We start from the raw sequence: 24,474 nt of genomic DNA on the forward strand, positions 1-24,474 counted from the left end.
TGTCAGGGGTAAGTTTTTTACTCAGAGAGTGGTGAGTGCGTGGAATGGGCTGCCGGCAACGGTGGTGGAGGCGGATACGATAGGGTCTTTCAAGAGACTTTTGGATAGGTACATGGAGCTGAGAAAAATAGAGGGCTGTGGGTAAGCCTAGTAATTTCTAAGGTAGGGACATGTTCGGCACAGCTTTGTGGGCCGAAGGGCCTGAATTGTGCTGTAGGTTTTCTATGTTTCTTTGTTTCTCAGCCCTGTTTGAGAGGAAATGCTCACAAGGTATCAAAGCATTGCATTTGGTGAAGGCCTCAATTTTTTTTCCTCAGTTACCTGTAGTGTATGTGCAAAAAAGCTTGCAATTTTACTGTGCCCATTGTCCCAATTGAACATTCACCGAAGATCTGCACATTATTGAGGTTTTCAGTATGTGGGAGGAGCTTAAACTTCTCTCTCTCCCCCACACCTATCTACCTCTGCATTACTAGTCCAGTGCCTCTGTAATGCAGACCCCACACCCATTCTCCTCGAGGTCTAGTCAGGAGCTAGTCTTGAAGCCATCTTGCCGCAAAGAAAGCAGCAGGTAATAAATGAAATTTTGTCAACTTCACCAAAAGGAGGACGATAAGAAGTTAAATAAGGTGAAAGTTAGGTGGAGAATAAATAGTTATTGCGAGGCTAGAGAGTCAAATGAAATGTCTCTGCTTTGTTTTTTGAAACCACAAGAAAAGACACCAATTTATAAAGATCTTTTTTTATAAAAAATTCAGTAGAAATAACATAAAACTTCATTTAGCTTGAGGCTAACAAAATACTTAAACAACTAAGTTTCAAGTGTTAAACCCAGTTCAGGTATCTGTTTCTCACTGTGATTTGAAAATTGATGAACCGGATTACTTCTTTTTTTTGCTGTCTGATGCGATCTTTCTGTTTTGAAAACCATTCTGAATTTGACTGCTTTTAACTTTTGGCGATACTCTTTCTTTCAGTTTGCTCAACAGTCTGAGTAAACAGTAGCAAAGTAAAATCACACACACAGTGAAAATGGCTACCACATCAAGCATGTAATACTGATAGAAGGACATCTCGTACAGGGCAGGGCGCAAATGTGCTGCTCCATCATGCCGTAGAACATAGTCCAGCCAGTAGACTGTGCGGTTGACCGGGTGAAGAGGTTGGTCTCGATACAGTTTGGACAAATACATAGCCTGCTGCTTGTACCTGGTAATCAGAGCAAATTCATTTCAGTGAACTGTGTTTTTAAACCATAAGATAGAGGAGCAGAATAAGGCCATTCAGCCCATCGAGTCTGCTCTGCCATTCAATCAGGCTGATTTTTTTTTCTCAACCCATTCTCCTGCCTTCTCCCCTTAACCCCCTTACCAATCAAGAACCTATCAATCTCTGCCTTAAATACACCCAATGACTTGACCTCCACAGCCCTCTGTGGCAACATATTCCATAGATTCACCACCCTCTGGCTGAAGAAATTCCTCATCTCAGTTTTTAAGGGGCATCACACCCTCTCCATGTCCACTCTATCCAGATCTTTCAGTATTCGGTAGGTTTCAATGAGATTCCACACCCACCTCCTCCCCCCCCACCCCCCCATTCCTTCTGAACTCCATCGAGTACAGGCCCAGAGTCATCAAACACTCCTCATACGTGTGAGCTTTAATGTATGCTGACTTGCTGTCCTTGAGGTACTCTAAAGGCTTGTAATTCGGGAGGTAATGTAATAGTGACTGGCAGCAAACAGCATTAGAAAAGTGCATTGAAGCCTCCTGTCTTAGATAGAATAAGATGTTTGTGAAGCTCTGTTGAGGTGGTGGATAAACACTCAAAAGGAAATTAGACAAAAAGGAAACCTGAAGGAAAGGGAAAAGCAAAGATTTGGGGAACGGGAACTGGAACTGACAGGATTGCTCATTGAAGCAACTGGTGTAAACATAGACATGTAAATTGTCAGCCCAGCTATACTATCGTATGGAGAATTGGTTCTTACCTTGGATCTGTGATCACTGTGGTAAGGGCTTGATAAATATCCTCCATCGTCATTCTGTTCCAGGATAGATAAATCCCCATCCCTTTGGCGTGAACTCTTGTCATGATATCGTAATGGTCTCCAAAGAATGGTATCCCTACCACCGGCACACCGTGGTAGATGGATTCATAGATACCGTTTAATCCCCCATGGCTCAAAAACACCTTCACATTTTGGTGACCTAAATCAAATAACCCAATGTTAATAGAACTGACGCTGTCAGGAATACTAAACAGGAAAAACTGTTGAACTCTGTGAATATTAGTTGTAGAGAGAAACAGCACAGAAGCATTGGATTCCTCTAAATGAGTTCTTCAGACTCCTTTAGACAAATCCAATTTTGTTTTCATTACATTTCCATCAACTACCCCCCAGATTTCACACTAGGGGCAATTTACAATGGCCAATTAACCTACCAACCTGCACATCTTAGAGATGTGGGAGGAAACCCACGAGGTCTCAAGGACTTCACACTGACAGCACCCAAGGTCTGGATCATACCTGGGTCACTGCAGCTAGGAGGTGGCAGCTCTACCACCTGTGCTGTCCTGAAGAATCTTTACTGCTTGTAATGGGGTTGAATTACCCGCAGTCAATCTCACTGCTTCCAGGAATAAATTTATACAGAACACACACTGGATGATACAATCCAAAGGAGGTTCAGAAGATAGCCTTGCATATCTACAGAGCTGTTCACAGACTCAGGACTTGACAACCTCGAAGTAGCTTTATGATGTGTAATCACCATTTCAGTGTGAGGAACGTGGCAGTCAATTTGCACAGACCATGCTCCTACAACCAGGCGGCACAGTGGTTCAGCTAACAGAGCTACTGCCTCATGGCTCCAATGACCCCAGTCTGATTTTGACCTCCGGTACTGTCTATGCAGAGTTTGCATGTTCTCACTGTGGCTGTGTATGTGGGTTTCCCTGGGGAGCTCCACGGAAATGCACGCAGTAGATTGGTAGGCCCCATGTTTCGGTGAGCGTAAGATGCCTGGAGGGTTGATGGTAATGTGGGGAGAATAAAGAGAGATTATTGCAAACGGGTGCCTCATGGTCTGCACAGGCTCAATGGGCCAAAGGGCCTGTTTCTGTGCTGCATGATGCTATCGACCTGTCAGCTTTGTGATAAAACCCAGGTTATCTATTTTAGTGATGCGGATTGAGAGAGAAAAACTGCAGTTAATTCCCCTGATCTCGGTGATCTTTTACATCTTGAAAGGGCAAGATGGAGCCTGGGGTCTAAATCTCTCAACTGAAAGACTAGGCGTACCACTACCACAGTATTCCCTCAAGCTTAGATGTATGTGCAGTGGGACAAACCCACAACCCAGGTTGGTGTGTTGAGTGCAAGAAGAGTCCCTGCACAGGACCAAGACACATCAATTCTGTTTCATTTGCTTCCAAGATCAAGTACTCAGCATTATGTCAGCTGGTGTGGTACTCATCAAATTATGAAAATTAGTTGATAAATTCCTACAGCACATATTATCTCTCAGAAAATAAGGACACCTTCAAACAAAGGCGGAGCTGGACCTCTGTGTCCATGAGCTAGTTTTCACTCTGCCTTGTAATTCAAAATCAAGGTTGATCCAGTCAGTGCTTTTTAGAATTTCTTCAATCAGACCATGCAAGGGCAGGTAGGGTAGTGCTATTACAGTGCCGGTGACCCGGGTTCAATTCCGGCCACTGCCTGTAAGGAGCTTGTACGTTCTCCCTGTGTCTGCGTGGGTTTCCACCAGGTGCTCCTGTTTCCTCTACATTCCAAAGACTTACGGGTTAGGAAGTTGTGGGCATGCTATGTTGGCGCCGGAAGCACGGCGACACTTGCGGGCTGCCCCCAGAGCACTCTACGCAAAAAAGATGCATTTCAATGCACACATGACTAATAAAGATATCTTGTAAATGTAATTGTGGACGGTTGCAACAAGACTGTTCACACATACCCAACAGATCATTTTGTGGGATCCATTCCATCAGCTTTGTATTATTCCCCAAGCAACTGGGCTTTTTTCCAAAATACCTAAGGAGTGAAGGAAAGATTGATGTGTGGCCCATTTTACAAATAGTCTTTAAATTCCCTCAGACTTTGCAGAATGGCATCAACTCAACTCTAGCAATAAATGTGTCCAGCTAAGTGAAACAGTGGTGCCAAAACAACACCACCTTTGGGAGGACGGACGGGGAAGGTGTTGATGCTGCTCTGAAGCAGCTCAGCAGAGAAATTTCAGGCAAGTGACTGGCCTGTTGAAGAGTTCAATGAGATTATGGCAGCAATTATAGTTACAAACTAGGTACCAGCATGGAGCCATTGACCATTTAAGTACCAAAGCACCAGCAACAGTTAATACCGCAATGTCTCATCAGACACACAGGTAAGAAAGAAGGGCGGAAGTGTGAACACTGGATAAAATTTCCTCCACTAACCCACGAGAACTTCCTCCTCCAGCTTTTGCCCAGCCATTGAGTCCACAAACTCCTGAATTCCCTCCCTCTCCCCTGCTCCTTCCCCTGTCCCTCTCTCCTCCATCTCCCTCATGCCCCTCCCACTCTCATTTCCCCACTCCCCTCCCATTCTCCTCTTCCTCTCCCGCCTCCCTCCCCTCCATCTCCTCTCATTCCCCCTCCTCTCCCTCCCCCCTCCTCTTCCCCCCCCCCTCCTCTCCCCCTCCTCTCCCCCCACCCCCCCTCCTCTCCCCCTCCTCTCCCCCACCCCCCTCCTCTCCCCCTCCTCTCCCCCCACCCCCCCTCCTCTCCCCCTCCTCTCCCCCCACCCCCCCTCCTCTCCCCCTCCTCTCCCCCCACCCCCCCTCCTCTCCCCCCCCTCCCCCCCTCCTCTTCCCCCACCCCCCCTCCTCTTCCCCCCACCCCCCCTCCTCTTCCCCCTCCCCCCCTCCTCTTCCCCCACCTCCCTCTCCTCCCCCCCCTCACCTCCATATGACCTTCTGCGGTAAGCGACCTACAGCAGCTGCTAACTTTGCCGTTAAATCTTCGGACAGGTACTTGACTCCAGCACCAAAGGACACCACCACCACCCCGTCCTCTGCCTCCTGCACCCAGGCTGCCAGCTCCTTCAAACAAAACAGACACATTGGAAACAGGTCTTTCAGCACCTCACATCCTAGGTTCAGGTCAAACACTCAGCTTTAAGCGAATACTTTACCCCTTTTAAAACATTATTAAATTAGGACTTCTTGAAAATCCTCTGGCATGGGTATGAATAAAAGCAGTGCTGTTTTCCAAACCTGTGTGGTTTTCATTGACTGGGCTTCCACAGCTCCTGTGTGGAAAAGATTCAGTAGCCGTCCAATGAAGACATTTCTGCTCCCTTCAGCACCAAATTTCTGATGCTTGGTTCTGAAAATCTTCCCCACACTTGCTTCACTACTGTACAACTCTTGGAGCCCCATCAAGCCATCAGCAATTCCATGTCTATTCAGTTACCTCTCCATCTTGTCATCTCTGGAGAATGGAGCCCTCACCTCCTCTGTCAACTCTCAATGGACAGAATCACCATCCCAGGACATAATCTGCTAAATCTTCACTATAGTCCTCTGCAGCAAGGACACCCTTCTATTCGGCAGGTACACCAAAACAGTTTTTCTTTCCCTCCTTACTTAAATACTGGGGTCCCTGAAGCTTGAGGAACCAGTCCAGAAGCTGCAGAGTTGTCAAAGATGATCTAACCAGAGCCTCCACCATCTCTGCAGCCACCACCTTTTAAAGTCAACATTGTTGATCATCAGTCCTTCGGATTTTGCAGCTTTACATAATATTTTTTAACCAATACTTGTTTTTCTACTCTGGACCATTAGTTCACCAACTTTTTCCAAGAGCCTTTTGGTACATCTTCCACAAGGGTCGACAATTGTCACCAGCACGTGCTATCATTAGTAATTATTTCCATCTCTGCCACTGCCATCTTCCCCTGATTACTCTGTGAAAGACCCAGATCTACACTTGTTGGTCTTTCTTTTTCCTTTCACATACGTGTAAAAACTCATTCAGTCTGTGTTTCGTGTTAATTCACTCTTAACCTTCTGCTGCTTGGTCATCTTTTGCTGGACTCTAACATGCTCCCAATCTTCAAGCTTGCTGCAGAGAATTGCAAGTACCTCTTCCCTCCATCCTGGATACCTACAGCACACGAATGCACGCGCAAAGTCTGCAGAATCATAGACAACCCTTCTCATCCCTCCCACAACCTATTTGTCCCACCACTGTCTGGCAAGCAGCACCGGAGCATCCGGACCAGAACTACTAGACTGTACAACAGTTTTTTCCCCAGGCCGTCAGGCTCCTGAATACCCTAGAAGCAGTTTCAGACAAACGCCGCGTCAAAAGCCCTGGTTTGCACAATGGCATATAAGAATTTTGGCTGCTCCTGAACACGTTTATAGATTTAGTGCAACACACTGAGTTCTGTATTTTCTTCGTCCAACTCGGTTTTGCACTAACCCTGCACTAATTTTGTATCCTGTATAGACCGTTTTTTGCACTATTTGTACTTACACAATCTTTTTGTCTGTGTTTATTGTATGTCCTCTGTTCTATGTATGTCTTCTGTTGTGAGAGTCTGGGGGGGGGGGGGGGGGGGGGGGGGGGGGGGGGGGGGGAGAGAATAACATTCCGTTCCTCCATGTGTTTTTCTGTCATATGGGTGAATGACAATAAAGTAACTTGAACTTTCTCTGACAACCTTGCGTGCCTTTTTCTTAGAGTTAATCCTGCCTAATTAACGTATAAACCCATTCAAACTGAACAAGACTCACCTTGGCCAAGACCAATCCAAACCCAACAACGAATAACTTCTTCCAAAACCTGACCCTGAGCTTTGTGACTGCGGGAAGAGACACTGAATCTGGTGACACAGAAGTGTTCATGCATCACAACAAGCAGGCATTCTCCTGCATTCCCTCTCGGTAGAGTCTCCCAGACTCAGAGTACATGAGGTTTTTACATATACCCTTAAGAACAAAGGTAACAGCAGCTGATTCAGTCACATTTCAATAGCTGCAAAGACATTGAGTCTGACAGTGCTTCCATTGAGTTCCATAGCTACACTGGGAGACACCTCTGAATGTTCAAACACCTTTGCTGGGACAAACTAATTCACATAGGATGGTCTAAAAGCTTCTGAGGACAGTTCCCAGACACTCAAAATTAATGCTGTGAGGGCTGACTCTCTGAGTACACAAATGTCCCAACTATCGCTCGATGAAATCTGCCTGTGACCATGTTCAATGTGCTGAGTGACAATCAGTCTGGTCTGCGATCTTCCTTGAACGCTTCACAATGTTGCGAAATAAGTTAGCCCATGCTTGGTTCGATGCAGGCCAGTTAACACAACCCCATTGTCTTGGGTTTGGCTGATGCAGGCAAGTACATCTCATGGTCCTTCACAAACCATACAAAGCTGTCCTTTTAACTTCAAGCTGATTGCTCCTTGCATTTTACATTAAGAACTGAAGACTGGTTCTCGTCTGAATTAATGTCTGCTGTGTTCACATAATTCCATAACACCCGAATCCCTAACACCGTGGTATTTGCAGAAAAGCAAAAACTAAAGAACAGAGACATGCAAGATCAAGCAGCACTGGCCTAGTGTAGCCCAATACACACCCAAATATTCTCCACACATTCCCATCAAATAATCCCATTCACCTGCATGCCACAGGCAATTTACTGAAGCTAATTAATCTTGGCTTTGGAATGTGAGAGGAAGCCTATGCTATCACAGGCAGAACATGTAAACTCCACAGTGACAGCAGCCAAGATCTGGGTCACTGACACTGCGAGCCAGCCACTCCACTGGCTGTACCGCTGTGCCAAATAATTTTCCCCACCATTTGCTGACAGTATAACTTTATGATGCTTCATTACGCACTTTGCCCATCAGGAGCAGATCCCCAGTGGAATCATCAAAGTTCTAGTGTTGTATTAAAATATGGATTATAACTATTTTTACCTACATCAAAGGATAGAAGAGAAACATAGACCACAAATGTGGGCTTCATTTCTCAAGGACGCAGATGTTAAGTACAACACCCTAGGGGACAGAGTCCTCGTTGCTTGCTCTGACATTGCAATGACATACACAGAATATTTTCCACTCTCTTTCAACACCACATCACCATTTTAATTACCCACCATCCACAGTAACCGTCCAACACCGCTCATCTCAAACTGCCTGCTCACTGTGACACTAAAGCATTTGCCTTACTTTCAGCAAGAGGTGGGAGTGTGTTGGAACAGTGCCAGACCAGACCAAGGAAGCCCCTACCTCAGCACGTCACAAACCAGCTGCAACTACAATCCCACCACCCCCACAATAACTCGACAATGCTGGAAGTGCTCACAGACATAGTGATGGTGCAATGGTTAAATTCCTGGCCTTGTAAACCAGAGGCCCTCTTCCTTTCCAGTCAGATGAAAGGTCTCAACCAAAGCGTTGACTGTTTATTTCCCTCCATAGGTGCTGCCTGATCTGCTGAGTTCCTCTGGCATTTTGCGAGTGCTGCTCCAGATTCCAGCATCTGCAGAATCTCTTGCGTCGCAAGAATAAAGAAGTTTTACTACGGGCTTTGATAAAGACCACATCTGAAGTATTGTGTTCAGTCTCGGTCTCTATCTAACAAAGGATATATTTGCCATAGAGGGAATGGAGTCATGATTTGTGGGATGATGGGTCTTTTGAGGAGAAATGAACAAGCTTGGCCTCATTGAAACATACAAAGAGGTCTCTCCTGGGTGGGTGTGGGGAAGATCTTTCCCCTGCTGAGGAGTCTTGAACCAAGGTTCACTACATCAAAGTAAGGAGAATGCCATTTTGGACTCAAATGAGAGGAAATTTTCTCACTTGAAGGATGGTGAATCTTTGGAATTCTCTACCCAAAAGGGCAGGGGACACTCGGTCATTGAATGTATTTAAAACAGAGATCAGTAGGTTTCTGGAAATAAGAAGAATCCAGGGATTATGGTGATGGTGCTGGAAAATGACACTAAGGGAGATTAGCCATGACCTCGTTCAGAGGCAAAGCAGTCTTGATGGGCTGAATGGCCTATTCCTACTCCAATTTCTTACATCATCAATGTCCTTCCTGGGAGGAAGTCTTCCATCCTTAACCAGTCCGACCTATATGTAACTTCAAACCCTGCTTACACTTCTCGCTGCCTCGGTAAAGCAGCCAACATAATCAAAGACCCCACCCACAACGGACATTCTCTCTTCTCCCCCCCCCACATCAGGCAGAAGATACAAAAGCCTGAAAGCACGTACCACCAGGCTCAAGGACAGTTTCTATCCCACTGTCATAAGACTATTGAATGGTTCCCTGGTACAAGATGGACTCTTGACCTCACAATCTACCTTGTTGTGGCCTTACACCTTACCGTCTGCCTGCACTTTGTGGCTGTAACATTTTATTCTGCATTCTGTTAATGTTTTCCCTTGTGCTACCTCAATGCACTGTTGTAATATGCAAGACAAGTAATATGCAAGATCGGTATGCAAGACAAGTTTTTCACTGTACCTCAGTACATGTGACAATAATAAACCAATTTACCAAACCTATTTGTCTAATAAACATTTGACTCAGCTGCACTTTGAAAGGTCTTAATAAAGCCACTCAGTTACACATAGATACAACATCAACACAGTAAAAAGGGAATAAAACAGAATGGATCTCGAGCTCCCATGGAACACTCTACCCAACATCACTGCAGGGGAACTTCCATCAGGCGGCGTAGGGGAGATGTCAGGGGTAAGTTTTTCTACTCAGAGAGTGGTGAGTGCGTGGAATGGGCTGCCGGCAACGGTGGTGGAGGCGGATACGATAGGGTCTTTTAAGAGACTTTTGGATAGGTACATGGAGCTGAGAAAAATAGAGGGCTATGGGTCTCTAAGGTAGGGACATGTTCGGCACAGCTTTCTGGGCTGAAGGGCCTGAACTGTGCTGTAGGTTTCCTATGTTTCTAGAATAACTTACCCTATGGTCATCTTCTCAAGGGATTGGGGATGTGCGATGAATGCTGGACTTGCCAGCAATGGTCACATCACAAAAGAAGTTTAAAAAAAAGATTAGGCAGTATCTTTGGAGACGGAATCTGAGTTAACCTCTCAGGTCACCGGGAACCCCAGCGGCATAGGGGAGATGTCAGGGGTAAGTTTTTTTACTCAGAGAGTGGTTTTGGAAATGTAGGAAAGCAACATGGGGAGGAAGCAGTCCTGTCAATCTGAAGATGTACCTCAGATTGGCAGGACTGCTTCCCCCTTCTCCCCCATCCACATGATCAGCCTGAATCTGAAGCAACACAGAAAGCACTGCAGGAACTCGGTGGGTCAGGCAGCATCTGTGGAGGGAAATGGACAGTTGACGTTTCAGGTGGACCAGAATTCCTCCAGCACTTTGTGTGTTGCTCCAGATTTCCAGCATGTGCCGTCTCGTGTCTCCAGGCTGAATCTCAAGCCGGTAGCTTGGAGAAATGCAAACATCTTCCGATGTATTTCAGTGTCTGATGTGGGCTTCAGCGTTCTAACCCAGGCATGGAGGGCAAGGTGTTCAGTGAAAGAGCTGGGTTTTTAAGCACCTGCTCCTGATTTGCTCTGCATTTTTGTACCAGCAAGGAGCACTCCACAGTGAGAGGTAATTTTATAATCAGAGTTGCTGAGAACCTACAAACAACGAGAAGAAATTACAATCATATTTGCCCACTCTCTAACTGCCAGTCTATTAATTCCCTATCATTCAGTCGACCATGAGCGTAGGTTCAATTACCAAGCAAGAGCAAGTGGAAACGCAGCTTCAACACTTCTATAAACTGCCACTCAACCTCCCCAGAGCTGACCCAGATACGGGCAGAACGACAAGTGTCAACTTGACAGGGAAGGCCTTTGCCACTTCACCCAACAAGTCACTTCACCGTTGTGCTTCAGACTCATTGCAGAGAGGGAAAAAAACTATTTAAACATATTTTCCTATTTGCTGTCTGCATGGGCACCATTAACCACTTGAATCAATAATGCATCCTCGAATTCATTATTGCCATAGTACTGATCGCTCGGATAAGACTGTCTCCACACACATGCCCCGCTCCCTGCTGAGTGAACATGTCAGTACGTTGGCATGGCAACATCTATAAATGTATAGATAGCAGAGAACATGTTTAAAAACACATTAATCTGAGTAATCGGGAAAATTGAAAGCTCCGCATTAAAACAGAGTAGGCGGTGTTTAGCTTTGAATGTTTTGTTGTAAAATATAAGTGCATGGTTCCCAGAAAGCAGCATCACAGGTAGACAGGGCAGTGAAGAAGGTGTTTGGCACACTGGCCTTCATTGGTCAGGGCACTGATTATAGGAGTTGGGAGGTTATGTTGCAGTTGTACAAGATGTACATCTGGAATATTGTGTTCAGTTTTGTTCACCCTGCTATAGGAAAGATGTTATTAAGCTAGAAAGAGTGCAGAGGAGATTTACGAGGATGTTGCTGGGACTTGAGGGACTGAGTTATAGAGCGAGGTTAAGCAAGTTGGGAGCGGAAGAATGAGAGGTGATCTTACAGAGGTGCACAAAATCATGAAGGGCATAGATGAGGTGAATGTACATAGTCTTCCACCCCCCCACCCCCCGCCCAAGAGTCAGGGAATCAAGAACTAGAGGGCACATGTTCAGGATGAGAGGGGAGAGATTTGATAGCAACCTGAGGGGCAACTTTTTCCACACAAAGGGTGATCCGTACATAGAACAAGCTGCCAGAGGAAGTGGGTGAGGCAGGTACATTAACAACATTAAAAAGACAGGTACATGGATAGGAAAGGTTTAGAGAGATATGGGCCAAACACAGGCAAATGGGACTAGCTTAGATGGGAATCTTGGTCGGCATGGACCAGTTGAGCTGAAGGGCCTGTTTCCGTGCTGTATGTCTCCAATAATTCATGGACAACAAAAAATCCAAAGCAGTGAAGTTAATAAGATTGTCCATTGCTACTTTGTTCCTACTCAACTTTTGTGTCTGTTACGGTCCACGTATTGGTAACCAGCTTTCAGTAATGCTCAGCACAGCTTCCTTTCTGGACTATGGGTGATCACCATTCCAACCCTGACCTCTGCACCCAGGCCCCCCTCCACAGGTGGAGGAAACACCGGTCCTACCTCCACCACAAGAACACAACACCACAGGTAACACAGCAGCAGCAACACTGGTCTAATAAACAGCACCAAAAAAAAAATCACAGTTACCACTACCATCAGACTTTCAACCAATCACCTCTTTCACAACCTGGAGCTGCCACACTCTTCGATTCTTAACTCTATCTCTTCCGTTATTGTCACTATAGCTTTTTGCACTACCTCAGACTGCACTACAATATTTGCACTCTTCTGTCATTTTGTGGCCACTGTATTTATTATTATCCTGTACACTGTTTACTCTGTGAGCGAGGAATTTCATTGCACCCTGGTAGAGGTGATAATAAACTAATCTGAATCTAAAGATTTATGGAGTTTACCTCAAGATGGTTGTGAAAACCTACTTACAGTCTTTTTTCTAAACTCCCTTTTAATACTTTTATTTGAGCAGAACAGTCGAGGTCAGCGCTCCAGTGCAGTACTGAGGGAGTGCCGCACAGTTCGAGGAACAACTTTTCGGAAGGGATGCCCTGGCTGCTTTCTGGTGGATGAAAGAAGTCCCCAGCACTACTGGGAAAGGCAGCAGTGCTGCTGATGTTCTGGTTAGTGTTTTATCCCAGTTACCAACGCTCACATCAGGCCATTTGATATATACGGGAGGGAAAGAGATGAACGTGGGTGGGGTGGGATGAGGGAGTGAGAGAGAGAGCATGAGGCGGGGAGAGAAGGGGCTGGGGAAACAGTTCAAGAGAAAACAAAAGGGGAAGATGATAAGAAAAAAAGAGAAAAAAAATCTTATTTGATGTGCAGAGCCAGCAGTTTCACTTCGCTGACAGCCCAGCAGAGGCCCAGCTTTCAACTGTGGAAGTTGTGATGTGAACACAAAGGCTCAACACTGAGAAAGGCAACGGCCCAGCTGTTGCTGGTGTTCTGGCCATTATTTATCCTTCAATATTCAGACAAGGTCACTCACTCAAGCAAGCATTTTCAGTACTTGAATCTCAAAGCTGTCTCCAGAGTAAAGGTGAGCACACAGGACACAGAAGTCAGCTATTCCATCCCTCACATCTGCTCAGACGTTCAATAAGATCACGGCTGATCTTTCACCTCAGCGTCACTTTCAAGTTCAAGTTTATTTTTTGCCACAGGCGTACGTACCCAGGGTATAAATCCTATGAAAAGTAGCTTTTTGCAGCAGCAGCACAGTGCATTACAAGACATGAACAAACACAAGTTAACATAAACTTAAATTAGCATAAATTATACATGACCTGCACATGTGCTAAATAAGCAACAAAATAAACTTAACGACACTAGTGCAAGATCGAGAGAGAGAAAAATATATATAGTCCGAGGTAGTGTTGGGGTTTTTCAGGTGGGTTCAAGAACCTGACGGCAGTGGGGAAGAAGCTTTTGTTTGAACCTTGAGGTGTGGGTCTTCTGGCTCCTGTACCTCCTGCCTAATGGCAGCAATGAGAAGTGGGCATGGCCCTAATCCTGCCATCCCCCAATTCCCTAATGGCGAAGAATCTAATGATCTCAGTGACCAAGCCGCCACTTGGGATTCAGCCCCTCTCTGGATGACAAAGTTTCTTCTCAGCTGCAGGGCCGACCTCTTACTTTAAGACAATTATCTGGACTCTAGACATTCCAGTCAGGCAAATATCAACACTACATCAACCAGGTCAAATCCCATAAAAATGTTGTACAGAGTGCAGAGGAGATTTACCAGGATGTTGCCTGGATTGGAGAGTATGTCTTACGAGGATAGGTTGAGCGAGATAGGGCTTTTCTCTTTGGAGAGGAGGAGGATGAGAGGGGACTTGATAGAGGTGTACAAGATGATAAGAGGCATAGATCGAGTGGACAGTCAGAGACTTTTTCCCAGAGCAACAATGGCTAACACGAGGGGACATAATTTTAAGGTGATTGGAGGAAGGTATAAGGGGGATGTCAGGGGTAAGTTTTTTTTTTACACAGAGACTGGTGGGTGCGTGGAACGCACTGCCGGCAAAAGTTATGGGGGCAGATACATTAGGGACATTTAAGAGACTCTGAGATAGCCACATGAATGATAGAAAATTGGAGGGCTGTGTGGGAGAGTAGGGTTAGATAGATCTTAGAGCAGGATAAAACGTTGGCACAACATCATGGGCCAAAGGGCCTGTACTGTGCTGTAATTTTCTATGTTCTATTTCAAATAGATCACCTCTCACTCTGCTAAACAGAGGAGAGTACAGGGCTTAATCTCCCCGGTGATATCTAGAATGGGGATACTGGACAATCAATGCGTTTCCTGCGTCACACATACAGCCTTCCTTTGGTGGGGAGGCCAGATCCCTGCACAATAGTGCAAGTGTGGTCTCATCAGAAATCGATAGAATTGCAGTAGGATGTACTTAAGTCTTGTACTCAAATCCTCTTGCAATGAAGGCCAACACACGCTGCACTTGCGTGTTAACATTGTGCAAAGGACACTGAGGTCCCTCCGAACCTTTCGGAAAGGTCCCAGAACCTTTCAGTCCTTCACCATTCATCAAACCCTGATTTTTCTCATCTTCAATCAAACTGGATGACTTAACAATTTTCCACATTATATTTTACCTACCACGTCCTTGCCCATTCACTCATGCTGTCTATATCCCCTAGAAGTCTCACGGCATCCTCACAACCCACAATGAGTATACTACACTGAGTCTCCACCTGGATCATGGGGTCAGGTTACGTTAAGGTCCCAGCACCAATCCCTGTGGCATTCCTCCGATTACCGGCTCCAAGACCAATTATGACCCATTTATTCAGATTCTGTTTCCTGTCCATCACAAATCCTCATCCCCAGGAGCTTTATCCCCAGTTCTATAATCCATTATGTGAAACTTTATTAAAGGCCTTCATAACGTCAGAGGACACCACATCTGCTGCCTTGCTCATTGCTCTTCCGCTAATTACATGCTGAACAAAAACTAATGTTACGTCCCTCTGATCTATCCAGTGACTCCGCACAATCCCAGCATTATGTAAGTGCTTGTCGCTCCTTCCTTAGTTATAGACTCCAGCACTACTACATAACCTACGATTGGGTCAGTTTCCCACACCAGACTCTCAGCAGATTCTGCTCGACCTGCTGGGTGTTTCCAGCATCCAAAATATTGGTCATTTTACTACTTTCTTGTTTAAATTACAAGTCCATGCAAGTCTCATTTTACACTCACTCATTTCTCTTTTGTGTCCATTTATTATTTGAAAAGTCTAATTTGCTCTGTGTGTACACACGTGGGTATTACAGGTCTTAAAGTCATACAGCACGGAAACAGGCCCTTCAGCCCAACTGGTCCATGCCGACTAAGATTCCCATTTAAGCTAATCCCATTTGCCCGGATTTGGTCCGCATCCCTCTAAGCCTTTCCTATTGATGTACCCGTACAAGTGTCGTTTAAATGTCGTTATTGTACCTGCCTCAACCACTTCCTCTGGCGCCTCGTTCCACATACAGACCACCCTCTAGGTGAAAAAGTTCCCCTCATACTTTAAACCTATGCCTTCTAGTTCTTGATTCCCCAACGCTGGGAAAAAGACTGAGCGTTCACCCTATCTATGCCCCTCGTGACTTTACACACTTCTATAAGATCACCCTTTTGCCTGCTATACTGCAATGAAAAAAGTCCCAACCTGCACAACCTCTCTCCATAACTCAGTCCCTTGAGTCCCGGCAACAGTTTCTTAGAAATTCGAACAACATGGTTCTTACCCAAGGGTACCTTTTGTTAAAGAACGAATGGTGTAACTCACCTCTGACAGTGGGTCTGCGTGCCTGGTGAGGATTCCTCCCACATACACAATCGTGGGCAGACTAGGGCGAGGGAATTCCAGAGCTACGTCAGTGCAGAGAAGGAACATGCTGGAGCCTTGGACAACCTCCATCATTGACCTGGAGGGTCCTGCTTTGTGCTTCTTTATAATTGTGTCATATTTTGGAAGGATGGCCCATCTGGTGCCTATACGGCTGATAACGTAGATCAAACTGTTCCAGGCACGTTCCAAGAGGTTCATCCGATCGGTCATGAGGGAATTAAATTCTGGAACGTAAGAAATCGGTGAAGGAGCTCCAAGTTCCGCCGGGAACCACAGCCCGGTAGAAAACGTCACGTGCTTCACGCCCAAAATCTCAGCGTAGACGTAACCACACATTTCATTGGGGTCAACCAATAGCAGGTCAAACTTTTCTTCCCTCAGTCGCCCTTCCAGTTCTCGATTGCCCACCATGTGGTCACAGTTTGCAGTGTAGGACTCCAGAATGCCAAACAGTTCCAGCGAGGTCAACCTCCCAGAGAAGATGTTCCTCATTCTCTCCTGCAGAAAGTCATCAGCGGTCTGGCTGGTGAACATTCCGGGATACTGTTGAGGCCGGTAGTAAGGGGACTGCCCGATCTCTCGCCCCTCTGACACCACAATAACCACCTCGTGCCCTTGGCTGTGCAGCGCCTTGGCCAGTGTCCGAAATATCTGCAGGTGGCTTTCAAACATGATGGGCGGAATAATCATGATCTTGGCCGCGGCGGAGAGCTTCAAGGTGGCCAAAGTCAACAGGAGGAGGAAAAGGGGGACAATCAACAACTTCATTCTGCAGAGAGGAAAATAAGACAAGTCTATTTAACACTCTTGACTGTGGTGGCCACAAATAATCAGCAGGAAGGTTTAGATTTCATACACAATGGCCTTATATACTGCACCTTACAGCTGTGGCAAAGGCAGCATTTATTGCAAGGAATATAAAGAGTGGACCATTCAGCCCATCATCCTTGCACTAGCAGTCAAGATGGTGGCTGATCTCTTGCCTCAGCACCACGTTGATGCACTAACCCAATTTCCCTCCATTCCTTTATAGTCTCAAATTCTATCAATCACGGTCTCGAACATACTCAGCAACTGAGCCTTCACAGGTTTCTTGGGCAGAGAATTCCAAAGATTCAACAGTCTTTTGGTGAACAAATGTCTTCCACACTGAATGGCTAACTCCTTATTTTGTGACCCATGGTTCCAGACACCCTAACCAGGGGAAACGTCACCTCTGCTGCCAAGTCTGGTAAGGATTCTACACATTTCAGTGAGATGGCTCCTCATTCTTCTGAACTTAGGGAAGTATGGGCCTTGTTTGCTCAACTGTTCCTCATGTAACAAACAGAAAATCCCAGTGATTAATCTGGTGAACCTTTTGCTGCACTCCCTCAGTTGGGTAGAGAGACCACCCCTGGGAACAATATTCTGGGTGCACTCTCACCGTATCATTGGAAGGAGGTGTCCCTACTCTTGGACTTGGAGCCTGTACCCAAATGTTAACTTTTAGTGACTCATACAGGACACCCAGACCCCCTTAACACCAGCACCTCCAACCATTCAATTCACCAAACTCTTGCCACTTATAAAATATTCCACCACTCTAAAGCTGCCTATCCCATGTACCACCAGACAAGGACAGCTTCTATCCCACTGTTATAAGACTCTTGAACAGATCTCTCATATACTTTCAATGAACTTGATCTCCCAATCTACCTCATCATGGCCTTTGCACCTTATCTGTCTACCTGCACTGCACGTTCTCTGTAACTGTGCCACTATATTCTGCATTCTGTTTTTCTTTTTACTTCTTCAATGTACCTATGTATGACAATGACCTGACTGGATGGCACCCAAACAAAAACTTCTCACTGTACCTCAAGTCAAGTCGAGTTTATTGTCATCTGCACAAGTCCGTGTGTGCACAGATGCAATGAAAAAACTTGCTTGCAGCAGCATCACAGGCATATAGCATCAGATAAGCAGCATTCAAATAGACATAAATTACACACAGTTTTTACAAGAAAAACACAATTAGAACAAAAAAAATCAATTTTAGTGCAAAGTGGTTGCTAAACTGTAGGGATTAGGGTTTTGCCGGTTGGTTCAGGAACGGAATGGTTGAAGATCATGTGACAATGATAAACCAATCCCCAATTGTTCAATGTGCACCTTGCTGCACCATTTCAGAGGGCAGTGATTTCCCACATTGACCAGTCTGGAGTCATATACATAAGCTGGACTGAGCAAATTCTAACACTACCTCACACTATAACTTCATGTTACTTTTGTTTGTTGCTGTTGCAAAAAGCGAAGTTTCATGGCATTTATACCCTGTGCATATATGCCTATGACAAGAAACTTGAACTTGGATTTCCTTCCCTGAAGTACACTCATAAACCAAAAAGGCTTTTTCAACAATCCAGTCATTTCATAGTCGCTGACTCTGGGTTTTCTTTATCACAGCTTTATTTCAGTCCCCAAATGCCATGGTGGGGTTTGATCTCACGTCTCTGCCTCAGTGGTCCAAACCTCGGGATGTCAGTCCAGTAACGTAACATGCCCAGAGCATCACGGACACCAGCCTCCCCTCCTCGGACTCTGTCTATACCTCTCACTGTCTTGGTGAAGTAGCCAGCATAATGAAAGACCCCACCCCCCGGGTCATTCTCTCTTCTCTCCTCTCCCATCAGGCAGAAGATACAGGAGCCTGAGGGCAGATACCACCAGGCTCAAGGACAGCTTCTACCCCACTGTGATAAGATTATTGAACAGTTCCCTTATACGATGAGATGGACTCTGACCTCACGATCTACCTTGTTGTGACCTGGCACCTTATTGCACTGCACTTTCTCTGTAGCTGTGACACTTTACTCTGTACTGTTATTGACTTTACCTGTACTACATCAATGCACTCTGTACTAACTCAATGTAACTGCACTGTGTAATGAATTGATCTGTACGATCGGTATGCAAGACAAGTTTTTCACTGTACCTCGGTACAAGTGACAATAATAAACCAATACCAGTGGTGCCCTGAATTGGTGATTAGTACTAAGTGGTATTGCAGGTATCTGAGCATTTATTGTTGACTGTGAGTCATCACTTATCGCCAGAGGATTCAGGATGTGATAAGTGATGACTAACAGTGAATGAAGCTAAAGATGGCATTCCACCTTTCTGTGATGCAAGACTTACAGCCCATCCCCAAGGCTATGTGGCCTTCTGCTGTGAGTGTCCCTACTGACACTCACTGGTAACTTAATAATGAATATTAAGTCACAACTCATGAATCCCTTATAAACTGTCAGTAACAACTGAAAAGTCAGTAGCTGGGTGGGTCCAGCACCAAGAGCAAAATATGTAACGCTGCGGGTGCACCATTTTATTCCCAGAATGTAAATGGTTAAAGGAAGAACAAGCAGCACCTCATACTCCACCTTGGCAGTCTTCAACCTGACAGCATCAACATCTACTTCTAACTTCTGGTAACCACTCCCCTCTGTCCCCCTTATCCCACCGGCCCCCATCACCCCATCTTTCCCACCCCCGCCCTCTCAATCCGCCCATCCCCCACACAATCCACCCATCTCTTCCCCTCTTTCCCTTTATCCCATGGTCCACCGTCCTCTCCTACCAGATTCCATCTCCTTCAGCCCTTGTCGCTTCCACCCATCACCTGCCAGCTCTTGCTCCACCCCTTCCCCCCACCTTTTTATACCGGCCATCTCCCCTCATTCTTTCCAGCCCAGATGAAGGGTCTCCACCCGAAACGTGTTGCTCCAGATTTCCAGCATTTGCAGTCTCTCTCATGTCTCTCTCGGAAGTTTTCTGAGACATTTACGTTGTCAGCTGTCTCTGAACGGTAGCTGCACTACAAGTCAGAGAAACAGGCTCTTTGACCCATTAGGTCCAAGCCGAACACCATTTACACAAATCCTATCCTACCCCATTTCATTCTCCCCACATTCCCATCAACTCCACACCCCCAGATTCCACCACTCGTCCACACACTAGGAGAAACTCACAGCGGCCAATTAACCTAGCAACCTGCACACCTTTGGGATGTGGGTGGAAACCAAAGCACCCAGAGGAAGTGCACATAGTCACAAGGAGAACATGCAAACTCCACACAGACAGCACCTGAGGTCAGGACTGAACCTGGGTCACCAGAGCAGTGAGGCAGCAGCTCTCTGTCACCTAGTCTACCTAAAGTTAAACTACCCAGTCCGAGGCTGATAGTACGTCTAGATATTTTCATAGCTTAGTGTGAAGTGATCTCATCTTAACTTGGTTCTGAAAGACTTTGAAAGGATTCATGGTGTTAGGTTGTTTCCACTGGTAAGGGGGTCTAGAACCAGGGGAACCACAAACCATCTGCTGGAGGAACTCAGCGGGTCGAGCAGCACCTGTGGGGGTAAAGAATTGTCAACGTTTCAGGTTGAAACCCTACATCATGAGTCCTGATGAGCCCCAAAACATCGACAATTCGTTCCCCCCCCCCACCCCCACCCCCACCACAACAGATGCTGCTCAACTGAGTTCCTCCAGCAGATGGTTTGTTGCTCCAGATTCCAGCATCTGTCGTCTCCGGTGTCTCCTGGAACCAGAGGATACCGTCTCAGATGAGGAAAATCGGTCAAAACAGTGACTTCCCCAAATTACCATATTGATTATAAAAGATGGGATGAAGGAAAGGGAAGAAATATCATCACCATGCCCAATTCTACCCTCTGACTATATGGCAGTGACATTAGGGAAGTTACAAGCAGCACCAGTGCAGACTCAATTGGTCAAGTGGCCGCCTCCTTTGCTGTGACTTTCTTGTGACCTTTCCCTTCCTTTCAAGGCACAAAACCAGTTCAGGAGGAGGAGTTTCTTTCAGAGAGAGAACATGTTTGGCAGTAAAGACACCAACGTTAGACTATTGTTTATTGACTACAGCTCCACCTTCAATACTATAATTCCAAGCAAACTCAAAACCAAACTCCGAGACCTGGGACTCAACACCTCCCTCTGTAACTGGATCCTTCACTTTCTGACCAACAGACCGCAATCAGTGAGGGTAGGCAGCAATACCGCCAGCACGATTATTCTCAACACTGGTGCCCCACAAGGCTGCGTCCTCAGCCCTCTACTCTACTCCCTATACACTCACGAATGTGTGGCCAGATTCTGCTCTAACTCCATCTACAAGTTTGCAGATGATACCACCGTTGTAGGCTGTATCTCAAATAACAATGAGTTGGAGTACAGGAAGGAGATAGAGAGCTTAGTGACATGGTGTCATGACAACAACCTTTCCCTCAATATCAGCAAAACAAAAGAGCTGGTCATTGACTTCAGGAAAGGGGGCAGTGTACATGCACCCGTCTACATCAACAGTGCTGAGGTCAAGAGGGTTGAGAGCTTCAAGTTCCTAGGAGTGAATATCACCAATAACCTGTCCTGGTCCAACCACGTAGACGCCACAGCCAACAAAGCTCACCAGTGCCTCTACTTCCTCAGCATGCTAAAGAAATTTGGCATGTCCCCTTTGACAGTCACCAACTTTTATCGATGCACCATAGAAAGCATCCTATCTAGATGCATCACGGTTTGATACGGCAACTGCTCTGCCCGTGACTGCAAGAAATTGCAGAGAGTTGTGGACACAGCCCAGCGCATCACAGAAACCAGCCTCCTCTCCATGGACTCTGTCTATACCTCTCACTGCCTTGGTGAAGCAGCCAGCATAATCAAAGACCCCACCCAGGTCATTCTGTCTTCTCCCCTCTCCCATCAAGCAGAAGATACAGGAGCCTGAGGGCACATACCACCAGGCTCAAGGACAGCTTCTATCCCACTGTGATAAGACTATTGAATGGTTCCCTTATATGATGAGATGGACTCTTGAACTCACAATCCACCTTGTTATGACCTTGCACCTTATTGTCTACCTGCAATGCACTTCCCTGTAGCTGTGACACTTTACTCTGTGTTCTATTATTGTTTTTACCTGTACTAACTCAATGCACTGTGTAATGAATTGATCTGTACGATCAGTGTGCAAGACAAGTTTTTCACTGCACCTCGGTACGAGTGACAATAATAAACCAATACCAATGTCTCGCTTCAGGATCAGGATCAGACTCTAACAGCAGGAGACCCGTTCTGGAGATCAGGCACAGCCCATCTCCAGCAGGCACCCGGAACAAGGCAGAGGGCCCAAGAACCTCGAGGAGAGACTCTCACATTCTCAGCCTGAAGGTAACTTCCAGAAATAAGAAGAAAAATCATCCCAATTTAAAACAATACACTTCCCCTTAGGAACAAAAATCCTGTTATTAAAGAGATACTCCAACTCTTAAATTTCAATCCAAAAATTATAACTTAATGCTCGATACAATTCAAAAAAGAATATCATTCTTATAATTTGCCTCATTATAGGAAGGATGTGGAAGCTTTAGAGAGGGTGCAGAGGAGATTTACCAGAATGTTGCCTGGTTGGAGAGCATGTCTTATGAGGATAGGTTGAGTGAGCTAGGGCTTTTCCCTTTGGAGAGGAGGAGGACGAGAGGTGACTTGACAGCGGTGTACAAGATGATAAGAGACATAGATCAAGCGGACAGTCAGAGACTTTTTCCCAAGGCAAAAATTGCTAACATGAGGGGGCATAATTTTAAGATGATTGGAGGAAGCTGTAAGGGGGATGTCAGGGGTAAGTTTTTATTTACACAGAGGCTGGTGGATGTGTGGAACGCACTGCTGGCAGAGGTTGTGGGGGCAGATACATTAGGGACATTTAAGAGACTCTTAAATTGCCACATGAATGATAGAGAAATGGGGGGCTATGTGGGAGGGAAGGGTTAGATAGATCTTAGAGCAGGATAAAATGTCGGTACAACATCGTGGGCCAAAGGGCCTGTACTGTGCTGTAACGTTCTAAGAAAATTCGTAGCTTAGGACAAGTCCTGCTCTTTAATTCATAGACAGGCTAGGTTTATATTCCCAGCAATGCAGAACTTTTCTTTACAGTTAGGGGACTGCAGAGAGTAGTGGACACAGCCTGGTCCATCACGGGCACAGCCCTCCCCACCACTGATAGTATCTACAGGAGGCACTGCTTCAAGAAGGCAACATCCATCAAAGATCCCCACCATCTCGCTGCTCCCATCGGGCAGGAGGTACAGAAGCCTGAAGTCCCACACCACCAGGTTCAGGAACAGCTACTTTCCTACAACCACCAGGTTCTCAAACTGACCTGCACAACCCTAACCCCAACTTTGCAACAGAACACTAGAAACCACCTATTGAACTACCATGGACTTGTCTCTGATTGTATCTTTGGTTTGCACTAAGGTCTTGCTTTTGCAGAGTTTTTTTCCCCACTGTATGGTATAGTTTTTATGTACAATTTATATTCTGTGCGCTATCTGTCCCTACGTGCCTGTGATGCTGCTGCAAGCAAGTTTTTCATTGTACCTGTACCTCACTGTGCTTGTGCAGATGACAATAAACTCGACTGGATCAAGCAAACAGACTGAAACAACCTCCAGAGGTCAGAGAACCTCAGGCGGACAATGTCTAATCAGGAGAGCCCAGCATTTCAGGAGACCTCCACAGGCAGAGGCTTGGGACTCCTCCAACACAAGCTATTGATGCTAGGCCAAGTGTTCACTCTAAACCCGAGACTGACATCTGTTAACCAAAGGTTCAAAGGATGTGGAGGAAGTCACAGATCAGCTCATGATCTCAACTGAGGGGTGGAACAGACTCAGGAGGCTGAATGTTCACCTCCCCCCCCCCCCATCTCATGCTCAGACCAGACTGACATTATTTTCCATTGTTGGTGGAATTCTACAAATCCCAATCTCCGAACCTGTGACCTGGAGACTGACTGTCCCCACGTCAGTGGCAAATGGAGCCCCCTGCATTGGGGTAGGGGGGGGGGGGGTTGGGGTTGCACAACCCCTTTGTGTGACCCTTCGTCGATCCAACCTTCACCACGCACCATAAAGCAACTTGGGATCAAAATGCAAAATTCCACTTGACTGAGCGGGACCATTTTGTTTGTAACCGGTGATTTACAGCCGAGTTTTGTTTTAAAGAAAGGACTCACATAAAATTGCAACTACCGGACAGATTTTTTCCCCTTTTATTTTTCTCGCCCCTCTTTTGTCTCCGAGTTGACTAACGCACCAGGCAGGCAAAGACTGAAGCTCAGAGCCGAGTTCACTGCAGTCAGTGGGTCACGCTGTGCTGAAGCAGCACAGGAAGCCAGCGGTGGTTAGCTCGGTTAGAATCACTTGTGAGTCGTTGGAGACACCAGCCCTCCTGCTGGTAAAACCCGCAGGTTGTAACCCGACTGTTGAACACACACAGCCTGACCTCGTCCCCTCACCTGTCCGGCCGAGAGATCTGGACGGCTTCCCCACTTCTCTTCCTGAATCTGGGGAACAGGGAGCCTCAGCTTCTTGCGACGAACCCGGTTTCAC

At 46.1% G+C, this 24,474-nt stretch overlaps 1 protein-coding gene across 1 annotated transcript; it reads right to left on the reverse strand.

Moving 5' to 3' along the window:
- Window positions 1–2: 2 nt before the first annotated feature.
- On the reverse strand, window positions 3–24,474 carry LOC127584641 (2-hydroxyacylsphingosine 1-beta-galactosyltransferase-like). Its single transcript, XM_052041474.1, has 6 exons — window positions 24,381–24,474; window positions 15,953–16,784; window positions 4,966–5,105; window positions 3,981–4,057; window positions 1,994–2,213; window positions 3–1,209 (listed from the first exon to the last, which is right to left on the reverse strand). The coding sequence occupies exons 2-6, from the start codon at window positions 16,781–16,783 to the stop codon at window positions 882–884; spliced, it is 1,596 nt and encodes a 531-aa protein (XP_051897434.1). The 5' UTR covers window position 16,784; window positions 24,381–24,474; the 3' UTR covers window positions 3–881.

Source organism: Pristis pectinata, chromosome 30 (assembly GCF_009764475.1).
Source record: "Pristis pectinata isolate sPriPec2 chromosome 30, sPriPec2.1.pri, whole genome shotgun sequence".
Classification (NCBI taxonomy): domain Eukaryota; kingdom Metazoa; phylum Chordata; class Chondrichthyes; order Rhinopristiformes; family Pristidae; genus Pristis; species Pristis pectinata.